Source organism: Peromyscus leucopus, chromosome 10 (genome assembly GCF_004664715.2).
Source record: "Peromyscus leucopus breed LL Stock chromosome 10, UCI_PerLeu_2.1, whole genome shotgun sequence".
In the NCBI taxonomy this organism is placed as follows: domain Eukaryota; kingdom Metazoa; phylum Chordata; class Mammalia; order Rodentia; family Cricetidae; genus Peromyscus; species Peromyscus leucopus.
In genome coordinates, this window is record NC_051071.1 from 93375756 (window position 1) to 93389641 (window position 13886).

At 44.0% G+C, this 13886-nt stretch overlaps 1 protein-coding gene across 8 annotated transcripts in view; it reads right to left on the minus strand.

Moving 5' to 3' along the window:
* Positions 1–277: 277 nt before the first annotated feature.
* The window catches only part of Gak (cyclin G associated kinase), a 65989-nt gene continuing 52380 nt past the window's right edge, over positions 278–13886 (minus strand). For all 8 annotated transcript variants that reach the window (XM_028867430.2, XM_028867431.2, XM_037209296.1 and 5 more), the window contains 6 exons: positions 13648–13770; positions 9227–9343; positions 2930–3136; positions 2518–2663; positions 1004–1180; positions 278–819 (listed from right to left, as the gene is read on the minus strand). In XM_028867430.2, the coding sequence (XP_028723263.1) occupies positions 718–819; positions 1004–1180; positions 2518–2663; positions 2930–3136; positions 9227–9343; positions 13648–13770 (872 nt within the window). In that variant the 3' untranslated portion in view covers positions 278–717. The remainder of the gene's footprint in view (positions 820–1003; positions 1181–2517; positions 2664–2929; positions 3137–9226; positions 9344–13647; positions 13771–13886) is intronic.

The following is a 13886-nucleotide window of genomic DNA, read 5'->3' on the forward strand; positions in this document are numbered from 1 at the left end:
CTCTAGTTATGAGCTGAGATGAAGAACAGCAGCATTTTGGAGGGTGGTGTAAGACTTCAGGCCCTGGGAAAGACTCAATACTGTGGACCAGGCTCCCTTCTGATCTGTTTCTAGAACTTTTTTTAGCAGAGTGTTCAGAGAAGATAATGCTGGCCACAGTGGTCTTTGCAGCCAATTCTCAGTCAACTTCAAGATCCTATAATCCATCACAGGTAAAAAATTGAGGAACAAACAGGTTATCAGGTACCAGGTAAGAAGTGCTTTCCAAGCCAGAGACTGCACCAGCCATCAGAAAATAGTTTAATTATGTACAGATGATTGGCAAACTGATCAGAGTAGGGTGTGGATGTAACCCCAGATTTGAAGAAGTGACAGGAGAGCAGTGCCAGCGACATATGCCATTCAAGAGGTGACAGTCACCAGACACCAAGTAAATCACAAACTGTGACAGCTGTGGAAGGAGTATAAATCAACACTTTTCCTCTGGGACAAGAAAAAGAAAAACAAAACAACAAACATCAGGTCTGAGGAATGTTTTCTCTCCCAGCCATGGGATGGTATTTGTCCATGATGAATAGAAGATGGCTGGGAGTATATGGTCCAAGCCCCTGGGGCCATATCACCTGTCACACCTGCTATGGTCCCATCTGTGTATGAGTCAGGCAAGCAGCATTTGGGCTTCATGAGCAGCTCCTGCAGCCATAGCCATCACCGGCCTCAGAAGAGGGGCCTCGAGCCCTGGTTCTCAAACTCAGACCATGCATCATTCAGCTCCATGAAGATCATCTTTGCATACTGCTCATATGGCTGCCCCGTGGCCTGTAGGCAATAGAGGAAGAGCCAGACTGATCACTCAGCCCACTTCCCACCAGCTCCTTTCATGTGATACAGCCAGCAGGCAAAAAGCCCATAGAGGATGAAAGGCAGAGACAACCTGACCACAAGCACAGGGTCCAAAAGCCCAAGGCCTAGTATCTTGGGAACTGCCACACCATACACTTACCTTATCTGGATGCACTACCAACACTGCACGGCGGTACTGCTTCTTCACCTGCTCTGGAGTCACCAGGTCAGCCATACTCACAGGTGTCCAGCGGCTCTCCCCATCCCACAATACTGTGTGCATTGTGGACAGCAGTGCACGAATGTTCCTCTCCTTGCCTTCAATCCACTCCAAAAGCTGCAGACACCAGTGTACACAAAACCTCAGGAAAGAGCTGTAATTTAGGAGACCTCCCTCCCTGCTGTGTGGAGTGTAGGGTGGGAAAATCAAGGTAAGCAGCAAAGCAAGTACTGAGGGATGTTCAGAGGCTGGAGAGGGACCATCTTTTCAATGGTCCTGGTCCTCAAGTGAAAGACCATCTGCGGGCCTGGGGAGCAAGCTTCTGTGGAGGCCTCTTGAGAACATGGTTTGATACCTCTCTGTTTATCCCTATAGGAGAGCAGGGAAGCCATGGCTCCACCCTACTCCCTACTACCCACAAGGGCCCCAACCTAGCCCTCTGTTCCAGCACTGGGCCCACCCCAGACCATACAGATCAGGTGGTTCAAGCTACAGCACCTTGTGGAGAGAAGGTACTGTGGACAGAACTGAGACCCTTTTCAGCCAGATACAAAGAAAAGCCCTTAATCCCTCAATATAGCCTCCTCATCCAATTGGGTCCCTGGCAACCTTTCAGGTAGTTCTTAAGGGAATGGCCACAGTGTCCTAAAGAACTGACCACCACACAAACTTAAAGAAATGGATGTATCTAAGATCTACAGTGGAACAACCTGACCATTGTGCTATACTGACTCTTTACTCCACAGTGAGTGCCCCAGGTCAGGACCAAAACCCAAACAAATTGCTGTCCTCAAAAGTCAAATGAGCACCAGGCGGTGGTGGCACATGCCTTTAATCCCAGCACTCGGGAGGCAGAGGCAGGTGGATCTCTGAGTTCAAGGCCAGCCTGGTCTACAGAGTGAGATCCAAGGGCAGGCACCAAAATGACACAGAGAAACCCTGTCTTGAAAAACCAAAAAAAAAAAAAAAAAAAAAAAAAAGTCAAATGAGCAGGGTGGCGGTGGCACACGCCTTTAATCCCAGCATTTGGGAGGCAGACCCAGGAGGATCTCTGTGAGTTTGTGGCCAACCTGGTCTACAGAGTGAATTCCAGAACAGCCAGAGCTGTTACACAGAGAAACCCTGTCTCGAAAAACTAAAAAAAAAAAAAAAAATAAGTCAAATAAACCTTGGTTTGGATGGGTACAGGTCTGAGCTATGCCCTCTTGCCAGCTCAAGGCCAAGGTCAAGCATGACCTTATGTGATGCCTGCATCCCTCACTGATCCCCAGTGCCTGTGAGCAGCACTGTGAGATGCAAACATTAAGTGTCTATCAGATTGTCCAGGAGTATGGCTACATGGAGGTCCTGGTTCTGCCCCACCCCAGGACACCCCAGGTGCTAGGTCCATACACACAGCAAATCTGACTGCAGATACTGACTTTGCAGTGTGACCTGGGCCCTGGGGTACCCACCTTCAACTTGAATGGGTCTGTGTCTCTGGCAAGGTCCTGTTTTCGCATCTCAGCCATGGTCTTTGGTCCCTTCTTGTCAGATTTGGAGAAGCCTTGATTAGGTAGCAGATCTTCAAAATCATTTTCTGAGACCTTCGGCTTTTGGGCTGGGGTAAAAATAGACACTTTTTATAGACACTCTGCCTGCTTTTACCTTTCTCCTGATACCTGAATAGTAAAGAAGAAAAACATGGCCTCAGGGTCATCTGTTAAAGGCCACTGAGAATTGGGAGAAGGGCCAGGCCTGCAGAGATGCCTGAAGACACCAGCATACAAATCCAAATCTGCCTCAGCGAGCAACATAAATACAGCTGTCTTAGATGGCTCTGAGGGGAGGAATAAAGCACTCTACCCACAAACCTGCAGGACTTACCAAAGCTGGGCACACGGACACCCCTCTCCTCTCGAGCCCCAATCACACTGAAGTGAGACCTTAGCTGTTCAGAGGCTCTTGGGGATGGCTTGGCCTGGGGGGTCCGTGAGGTTCCGGGGGCCGTGGAACGACTTGTCTGCCAGGAGCTGCTGCTTTTGGAGGCTGAGGTGGCAACAAAGCCCCCTGCAGGAGGTCCAGGAGGCAGGCCTGGGGAGACACCACAGGACACTTGTAAGTCACTTAGTCAATTTATGAGTTGCTTCTTCTGTGGCTGAGGATACTGAGTTGCTGGGATTATGTGCTCACAAAACTGCTGTCACTTAGTTGATCTGTTCTACCCAATAAGTAGAGGGTCCTGAGTAGCCAGGGATACACAAGTATTGTGTTGCTCAAGCACTTTCTGAATCAAGGCTAGATGCCAGGATAAGCTACATGTACACCTACAGGGGCTCGGCATCCCCATCTGCTGAATGGTCTAGAGGGCTGTCCCACTGTGTGGACACTTTCTCACAAAGCTTCTCAAATGTGTGACTGATTCTTTAACTTTCTGTGAAATAACTGTGCTGTGGGATGTCCTGTATGTTGTGAATATATGTTGCTACGATTGATTGATAAATAAAACACTCATTGGCCTGCAGTCAGGCAGGAAGTATAGGATAGGCGGGACAAACAGAGAAGAGAGGCTGGGAGGTGGAAGTCTGGGAGAGACACCAGCCTGCTGTCCACGGAGCAACAGTAAAGGCAAAAGGTAAAGCCATGGAACATGTGGCTACATATAGATTAACAGAAATAGGCTGAGTTTAAGTGTAAGAGCTAGACAATGGTAGGCCTGAGCTAATGGCCGAGCAGTTTAATTAATATGAGCTTCTGAGTGATTATTTTATAAGTGGTGGTGGGGGTCCGTGGGACTGGGCAGGACTGTAGAAAACTGAATTCAGAGAAGTTACGAGAGTCATGTCAAGAAGTCTAAAGCACCTTTACATAATGTCCCCAGCCATGAAGTTCCCCTGTGATGGTTGTTATTTTGTCAATATCTAAAATCACCCAGGAGATGACCTCTGGGCATATCTGTGGGGGATTATCCCCCGTCCCTGCCCCAAGATAGGGTTTCTCTGTATATTCCTGGCTGACTTGGAACTCTATGTAGACCAGGCTGGCCTTAAACTCAAAGATCTGCTTGCCTCTGTCCACCAAGTGCTGAGATTAAAGGCATGCACCACCATGTCCAGTGTGAAGGATTATCTTAATATTAATTGATGAGGGAAATTAATTAATTAATTGATACTAATTTATGTGGGAAAATCCATCTTAATTGTGAGATCTGTCCATGAGCAGGAGATCCTGGGCTGTATGGAACACAGAAGATAAGCTAAGTATTAGCATGCATACATTCACCTTTCTGTTTTCTGACTATAAATGTCATGTGATCAGCTGATTCAAACTCCTGCTGCCTTTTTATTGCCAAAAAAATTTCACAATATGAAAGGGACTGCTGTTTGCTTAACCTTCTTCCACAGAAGAACGTCTATTCAGAGTTTATTCCCTTGGCTATTACAAACAGCTCTTCTTTGAACACTTGTTTGATTTTTGGAGAAAACATAAGCTCATTTCTCTGGAATAAACACTGGGGTCCTATGGTGTCTGCACGTTCACTTTTGTAAGAAACAGACCAGCAGTGGCTGCATCATTTCACATCCTTACAAGTCTGTGTATATATAATAAACCCAGTTTCTATGATCCTTGGTGATGCATGGCTGCTGCCTAAATCTTCTAGCAGCTGATGACTCAACATTGTCTCGTGCTCATTGGCATGCCAGAATTACTGCTGATGGAACCTTCATCCCTGTTCTCATTTCCCCACCAGATTACCTTTTGTTTTTCCATTACAGTTATGTATTTTATAAGTGTCCTTTGTCAAATAGTTTTTGAAAATGTTTTCTTTCTGCATTTTGCTTGGTCTTTCCACAGCTGAAGGTCTCAGATCTGTGCTCTCTTCTGCTAGTGAAGTTGTTCTGCCTTACATTCTACCTGCAATAGGCGGTGAGGCTCAGGATATAGCCAAGCCGCCTTTTCTTGCTTGTACAAGTCCAATGGTGGCTCGAACGCCTTCTGTTAAAACTTTCACACCTCTGTCTTCCCTGGGTATATACTTGGGTCCTCTCTTCCAATTCATGCCAACACCAGTCTTGGTTTCTGTGGCCAGAGAGTGTACCTCAAAGTCATGGTGGAGCTTCTATACTACTTCCAATTACAACAAGCCCCAATCATTCTAGTCTATCTGTTTTCTCAAATAAATGTGACAATGAACTTGGCTGATCTACAAAAATCCTTGCTGGAATTTTGGTAGCAAGAACATTAGATCTACAGATCAACTAATAAAAGGCAAAGGGGTACCTTTGCTAAGCCAGTCTTGTGATCTACAAACATTTGGTGCCAATCTCAACTGCCATGTTTGTACTGTAGTTTCATCACACTGGCACTATGTGTTTCCTTATGTTTATAGTTAAAAGCTCTTTTGCTGATATTTTTGAGACAGGGTCTCATGTAGCCAAAGTTTGAACTTCTGATCCAACCCCAGCTTCCTGAGTGCTGGGATTACAGCTATAAATAAGCCTCTACCTATGCTTGGTCTGAAAGCTTCTTAGCAAACATTGACTATAAATAGTGTTATATAGCTGTATAAGTTTGGTGTCCTTGAGCTATTCCTAGTAAACCTAACTACAACAGACTACTCTTTGGTGATCTTAGATACTGTGAACTTACAACTATAAAGTTCTAAGCCTTGTAGATTTCCTCTGATCTGACAGGCAATTATGCTACCTTCAAACAGGAACAATTTTACTTTTTTCCTTCTATCATATGCAATTTCTACTTCTTTTTCTTGCCTCAAGTTGGTACTGGGTCTCCCAGTAAGTAGAATGTTACGGGGACATCTGTCTTGCTCCTGGGTTCAGAAGTCCTTTCTAATTTGTCATATCTGATGCAGTTTCTGCATCTGCTCTGAAAACATCCTCATCATTTGCTGTTTTTGTTTTTGTTTGTTTGTTTGTTTTTTGAGATTGGGTTTCTCTGCATAATAGCCTTGGGTGTTCTGGAACTCATTCTGTAGACCAGGCTGGTCTCGAACTCAACGAGATTCGCCTGCCTCTGCCTCTCGAGTGCTGGGATTAAAGGTGTGCGCCACTACTGCCTGGCTGCTGCTGGGTTTTAACAATTATCCTTTCAGAAACACTGGTAAGAGCATGTCATTGTTCTTTGGCTTATAAACATGGTAGATGCTACTCATTGAGTCTGGAAAAGCAAATCAGACTAGTGCTCCTTGAATATGCCCCACTTGGTGGTAGTTACTGCCCTTTAATCCTTTGAAAAACTCTGTGCCCTAATATTCTAAGGGTCTATGTCTGTTCTTGAGGAGATTGGCTTGTTGAGGTTTTCTTTCCTAGATTGTCTGATTTGGCACTTGCACTTTGGAAAGTCAGTTTCCTCTCTTCTAAGCTTTCTAAGAGATTATGTGGAATTGGTCATATAAACATTTGGTAAAATTCTCCAGTGAACTCATTAGAGCCTGGGGATTTCCCTTTTCTGAGGAATTTATTATGAATTCATTCTTCATAGTGACAAACCATTCAAGTGCCCTGCTTCATGCTGAGAGTTTGGTTGGTAGTGGCTACCTGTGAGATATTTCCATATCTTGACACTGCCAGCTTCCCAGCACTTGTTTTTATTCCTTCACCACTTACTGTATGTATATTTCTACTCTCAAGGCACTATGTTTATGCAATTCATTTAAAATTATAAAATATAGTTAAGAAATACATATTAATATTCATCTATGATAATCAAATTTATAGTCATGTTAATTAAGTTTTTTAGGTATACAAAGGTATATTTCAATTAGGTAAGTAATCTTCAAACACTTCAAAGACCTACAGAATATGGCATTTAAAATGTTTTAAGAATTTAGACTTTTCTAAACAGTGAGACATGTCTGCTCCTGGCAGCACCAATTACTTAAAAGAGGATGATAGGCATTGAATAAACTCATTATGGAGTTTGCTTTCTTTGTTGCCAAAGTTAGCCACTGGGCGAAAAAGTATCCTTGCCTCGACTGCTTGACAGGATTCTGTATAAACTGGACATACAGGACCCATAGGAAGGTGACCATTGAACTTTGCAAGGCAAGATGGTCCTTCAGGTTCGTTCCTGTTTCACACAGGAAACTGCCAGACATTCTACAGGACATGGGGAGAAGCGACTGACAAACTTTGCCAGAATGGTGGAACAGTCCTTAAAATTTCCTGCTTCACTGAAAGCTATGAGAGACTCTAGGCCTGTAGGCTGAAGATAGATGCCCCAATGTTACAGAGAAACTTTGAATGACTATCCAGACATCCATATGTCCCTATCATTTCTAGAATTATGGAAGTTGCTTGCAATGCACTTCCTGTTTACTTAGGTAATATAATATTCTTCTGAGGTCTTTGATGGAGTTGAAGATTAGATGTAATTTTCCTTGGTTATGATAAAAGGTAAATTAGACATGAAACTTTAGACTCACAAAAATAGGATAAGAGTATTTTAATTTTGCCAAATACAAATAGACTATTTTTTTTATAACTGTAATTCTTGATTGATAACTGTTTTGTTATATATAACTTTATTATGTTAAAGTTAAAACCTTCCTTTTTGATTAGACAGAAAAGGGGAAGTGCTGTGGGATGTCTTTTTTTTTTTTTTTTTTTTTTTTGAGACAGGGTTTCTCTGTGTAGGTCTGCGCCTTTCCTGGATCTTGCTCTGAAGACCAGGCTGGCCTCGAACTCACAGAGATCCGCCTGGCTCTGCCTCCCCAGTGCTGGGATTAAAGGCGTGTGCCACCACCGCCCAGCAAGGGGATGTCTTTCTGTATTCTGTGAATATATGTGTTGCTTCCATTGGCTAATAAATAAAGCAGCTTTGGCCTACGGCAAGGCAGCTTAGAGGCAGGTGGGAAATCCAAGTAGAGACACAGAAAGAAGAAGGGTGGAGCTGAGAGACACCAGCCCACCACCAAAGGTGCAACAAGATGCCAGTAGACCAGTAATGCCACAGCTAAGTGGCAACTTATAGATTAAGAGGAATGGGTTAATTTAAGATGAAAGAGCTAGCTAGCAAGAAGCTGAAGCCATAGGCCATACAAGTTTGTAATTAATATAATAATCCCGAGTCATTATTTTATAAGCAGCTGTGAGACTGCAGGTGGGAGAGATTCGTCTGGTCCAGGTTACTGGGCAGGCAGGAATGGAGGAACTTCCAACTACACTTTATAGACCCTGACCGTTCCCGACACTGATGGCTTGTGCTATAGTTGCTTTTCAGTCAGTCTCAGTAAATTTGTTTACCACTATTTTCAAAGAAGTGGCATTTTATTTCATTGATTTGTTGTTGAGAAAGAATCTCATGCAGTTCAGGCTAGCCTTCAACTCACTTATGTAACCCAAAACAACTTTTTCTTTCTTTTCTTTTTCCTTTTTTCCCCCAAGAAAGGGTTTCTCTGTGTAGACCAGTGCAGTCTCAAACTCAGAGATCCACTTGTTCCTGCCTCCCAAGTGCTGGGATAAAAGCCTAGCTAGTTCATCTTTTCTAGAGGATGCAACCTACACCACCCTCAAGCACCTCTTGCTATTATGTCCCAGGCCCCTCTATGATGTAAGGTATTTCATCCAGTCCAGTCAAAACACTGCTATTTCCTGGGCCTCCCCTCTAACACATGTGCCATTTAAAGCACTGTTTTCCTTAGTATTCTTTTTTTTTTTTTTTTTTCTTTTCGAGACAGGGTTTCTCTGTGTAGCTTTGCGCCTTTCCTGGAATTCACTTTGGAGACCAGGCCGGCCTCGAACTCACAAAGATCCGCCTGCCTCTGCCTCCCGAGTGCTGGGATTAAAGGCGTGCGCCACCACCGCCCGGCTCCTTTGTATTCTTACCATCACTGATTTTCTGATTTCAATTTTATCTTGTTAAAGGAACCAGCACTTTGTGCTACCAAGTATAGTTGATGTCATACCCAGTACTCAGCAAAGCCTCACCAACTCTTAGACTGTCCCTACTTCCTGGACACACCATAACCATGGAGTTAGCTGGTGCACTCACTGCATGGCCATAAGGGTCATGCAGCAACATATTTCCAGCAACTCCCAGTTTTAGTCTTTCAGTCAGTGGGCATTCAGAATGGAAGCAGACACAAACTTCCTGGGTCTTTGGACACAAGAGTAGTAGAAGATGAAAATGAGCCTCTTGGTACATAGGGTTGGCCCTCATTACCTTGGAGGCTAGAGCTGAGATCACTGAGATCAGCAAATGGGTCTAGGCTCTGAGACTTGGTTTGGCTGGGGTGGGGACCCAGAGGGGTTGGGTGACTTCCAGAAGAGAAGAGGGTACCTGGAAAAAGGATAAAAGCCATTAGACTTGCAGAGCATAGAATGAAACACAGTCTTCCAAAGTCCCTGGTCCTCCCTTTCAATATCAAAGGCCCCACTCAAGGTTTGATAACTCTTTAAGAACATTGGGAGGAACACATAGAACAAACTTGATAGAGCGGCTGGCTCCAGCATCCACACTGCTTCCCAGGGAAATCACTGAACATTTGGTACCAAGAACCAGAAAATGTCCTCATTGTTTTGACTTCATAGTACCACTTGCTATAATCTATCTAAAATTTAACTGTCCTTTACGATATAGTAATATAAATTTGAGACTAGTCTAAGCATAAAATCTTGAAATATTTATTGCACAACTACTCAAAGTATGATCTAGTCATTAAAAATGATGGCTATGGAGATGGATAGATGGCTTGGCGGTTAAGAGTGCTTGCTGAGTAAAGATATATGGATAAAAGGGTATACTGCATGACTCACTGTGTCACATTACAGCTTCCATGACAAGATTTTTCTTTTTTTTTTCTCTTAAAATTTATTTTAATTTGGGGAGGGAGGTTGCAAGGGCAGAGGGCAGATATGAAGATACGGGGCGATGAATGGGATTGAGATGCACGATGTGAAAGACACAAAAAGTAAATAAAAAGAAAGTTAAAAAAAAAAAAAAGAGTGCTTGCTGTTCAATCATGAGGACCCAAGTTCAGATCCCAGTGTCTATGTAATAACATAAAAATAATCTTTAAAAGATGAGAGTTATCTATATATAAAGAACAGGTGGGTATCTCTTGAGTTTGAGGCCAGCCTGATCTAATGAGTTCCTGGACAGCCAGAGCTACATAGTTAAAATCCTGTCTGAAAATAAAACAAAACTATTGTGGCTCAGCAGGTAAAAGTGCTATGTAAGCCTGATGACCTGAGATTGATCCCTGTGAAAAAGCTGGATGTAGATATGTGCATCTGTAATCCTGGTACTTGGTGACATGGCAAGTAGAATCAGGAGAATTGCTTAGAGGCTTGCAAGCCAGTTGGTGCAGCAGAAATCAAAGACCCCACCTCATCAAGGTGGAAAGAAATGATTCCAAAAAGTTGTCCTCTGACCTCCAAATGTGTGCCATGGCATGCACATGTGCCACAGCAGGTGTAAATCCACACTCACACACAAATACACACATACAACAATAATAATTAAAAAAAATGAGCTGGCTAGATGGCATAGTGGGAAAAGGCAGTTGCTGCCAAGCCTGATGTCCTGAGTTCAATCACTCATGCATCACAATCCCTGGGTCCTGGATAGTAAAACAGAATGGAGTTACCCAAGTTGTCTTCTGACCTCTGTGTGCCTGCCATGATAGGGACACTGCCACCCATAACCCCTTTTTATAAACACAATGTAAAAACCTTTTCAAAAAATAAATTAAAAAAAAATTTAAAAGAAAAAAGAAGTGGGGCGTGGTGGTACACACCTTTAATCCCAGCACTCAGGAGGCAAAGGCAGGCGGATCTCTGTGAGTTCGAGGCCAGTCTGGTCTACAGAGTGAGTTCCAGGAAAGGCTCCAAAGCTACACAGATAAAACCTTGTCTCAAAAAATGAAAAGAAGAAAAAAGAATTCCTAATGTGAAATGGAAATGAAGAGCCGGGCAGTGGTGGTGCACGCCTTTAATCCCAGTACTTGGGAGGCAGAGGCAGGTGGATCTCTGAGTTCAAGGCTAGTCTGGTCTACACACAGAGTAACCATCTGGAAAAGTCAAAAAGGGAGTAAAGAACATGAAATTCCTGCATAAAACAAAAACAAAAAACTCACAACCAAAAGCACACACAATTACAGTCAGCCTAATTTGTAATACAAGAAAAATGGAAACTGAAAGCACCTACAAGGGCTAGCAAGTGGCTCAGCAAATAAAGACACTTGTTGCCAATCCTAATTACCTGCACCTGATCCCTAGAATTCACATGACAGGTCATTCATCCTGTCAAATCCCATAGATTGTCCTCTGATTTCCACAAATGCATCGTGACATATGTGCTGAATCATAAACACATTCAAATAAATGTACAACTTTTAAAAAATACATACTAAATTAGTAAAATGTTTTTAAATTTATAATCCAACTCTAATGAGAAACAAGATAGGAATTCTTGTTCCTGAGCAAATAAATTGAGGAAATAGTATTCAGAGGGGGGAATGTATGTCAAAGACTTTGCAAACAGGACTGTGTTGGATCGGAACGTGCCAGCAAGATAGAACTGTAGGTGTACAAAAAGGTCAAATGGATATTCACAAATATGAACTACTCCATGTAATCCATGTTACCAATAGGGTATATGCCAGTAGCCATGGCACACACGTGACAGCCTTTCTTAGGGTCCTTCAGAAGACACAGAAAACGCAGGAAAAATCATGAAGGTACAATGTGGGCAAACAGGGCAATTGATTACACACAGGCAAGGAATTATGTTCCAAAACATATTTGCCTTCATGAAAAAGGAACAGCATGGAAGACTAGGTGTAGGGAAAAGGGGCTGGCTAAAGAAACCCACACTGACCCTGGAGCCCAGAACTAGGGAAAGATAGCTCAGATAAGGCCAATGAAAGAAACAGTTTGGCTCAAAACAGAGCCATCTCTGCCCCTGGCCAACTGACTTGTAAAACCAACCAATCACAGAGCAGGAGAGTAGAATCCTGGCCCTAGGGTCCAGGTCCAGGGAAAGAAACACAGCTTGTGTTTGGGACCTGAGCCAGAGAAATGAACCAAGGAAACATGCTCTGACTCTGAAACCAGTACCAAAGAAACACTCTTGGCCCCTAGAATCAAGAGTCAGTGAATAAAATGTGCCCTGGCCTTAGAATAAGGGTCAAACAGCTAAGTAAAGCCAGTAAAAGAAACACAGTTTGGCTCAAATCAGAGCCATCTCTGCCCCTGACCAACTGATTTGTGAAACCAACCAATCACAGAGCAGGACAGTAGAATCCTGGCCCTAGGGCCCAGGACCAGGGAATGAAAAACAGCCTGGGCCTGGGACCTGAGCCAGAAAAATGAACACTTTATCACCAAACCCAGAACCAAAGAAATATGTCCTGACTCTGAAACTAGTGTCAAAATAACACTCTTGGTCCCTAGAATCAGAGTCAGTGAAAGAAATGTGCCCTGGCCTTAGAGGTAGTGTCAAAAAGCCAAGAAAAACCAGTAAAAGAAAAACAGTTTGGCCTTGAAATCAGGGCCATCTCTGTCCTAGCCCACAAAACTGGCCAATCCCTGGGCAGAAAAAAACATAACCAATCACAGTTGACTCTGCCCCCTGGACATCGGATATAAACTGCCCTGCCTGGTCAGTTGTGAGCTGTTCTCTCCACCATGGTAGAAGCAGTTCCTCTTGGACTCCTTCTTCCCAAATAAATCTTTCTCAAAGGAATTTTGAGTGTGAAGACCTTCATTCACTGGCGTACAGAAGAACCTTGCTGAGAGGTCCCATTGTGGACTGAGCAAGTGGGAGCTGAAAAGTAACACCTTTCTTCTGAGCCGGAGGAGATTGCTACATTTTTGCAATTTCTTAGGCTGAAGAAGCAGAGCTTTGCTAAGAAGCCCTCGTAAATGGGCGCTGAGAAAAGCTCAGTTGTAGTGGCTCTCCAAGAGAGAAGCAAGATTGCTATATCTTGCGGGGAGACCATCCCCCATTACACTAGGTATAGCCTGACTTTCCTGAACAGTCAGGATACCCTTCCCTGTTGAAGCAGTTCCAGGCCTGACTTTCCTGAGAAGTCAGAAAAACTTCCCCTCTAGGGTTGGGCTGTCTCTTTGCCCGCTCCAGCTGTCAGAGATGTGCTAAATAGCTCCAGGTGTCTGGGATACCTCCAGGGCAGAGCTGCTCTGAGCAGCTTGAGGTGTCCATGATACTTTGCCCTCCAGGGTTGGGCTGCCTCTTTGCAGCTCCAGCCATCAGAGCTGTCCTAAGCAGCTCAAGGTGTTACCTGACTCCCAGGTAGCCAGGACACTTCTCCCCAGAGTTGCAAAACTCACACTTTGGTGCCAAAACCTGGGACCAAACCCACAAAGTTGCAACAAATTTACTTACACTAGGAGGACCATACACTGCCGCCACTCAACAAAGGCTGAACAATTATATAGTGTCTGTGTTGTCATCGAACAAGTAACAGAAAACTGTAGTCACCACACACTGGCTGACTAGAATGTGCAGGAATCTGTAAGCAAGCCCTGCTTCATCTTCTTCTCAAAAGGGCATGGGGAGACTCCATGGCCACAGTTGTAACCATCTTGAATGCTCAGAAACAGTGGGGTTGGTGTTCATACCTTCTGGTACTGGCATGGAGGCTGGACCAGGCATAGCAGTCTCAGCCCAGGTATCCCATCCTCCTAGCAGATCTGGGTGGCTTGATGAAGCTATCACCTTGTTGGGCTCGGCTGAGAGATCCCCTGGAAGGAGCCAGAGAAAAGCAAGGTTTGGTGTATGTGCCTTCTCACTTCACATGATGCTCGGGAACCTCTCTCACCCCCAGACATGAGCAGAGGACAACCTGCTGACCCAGCAT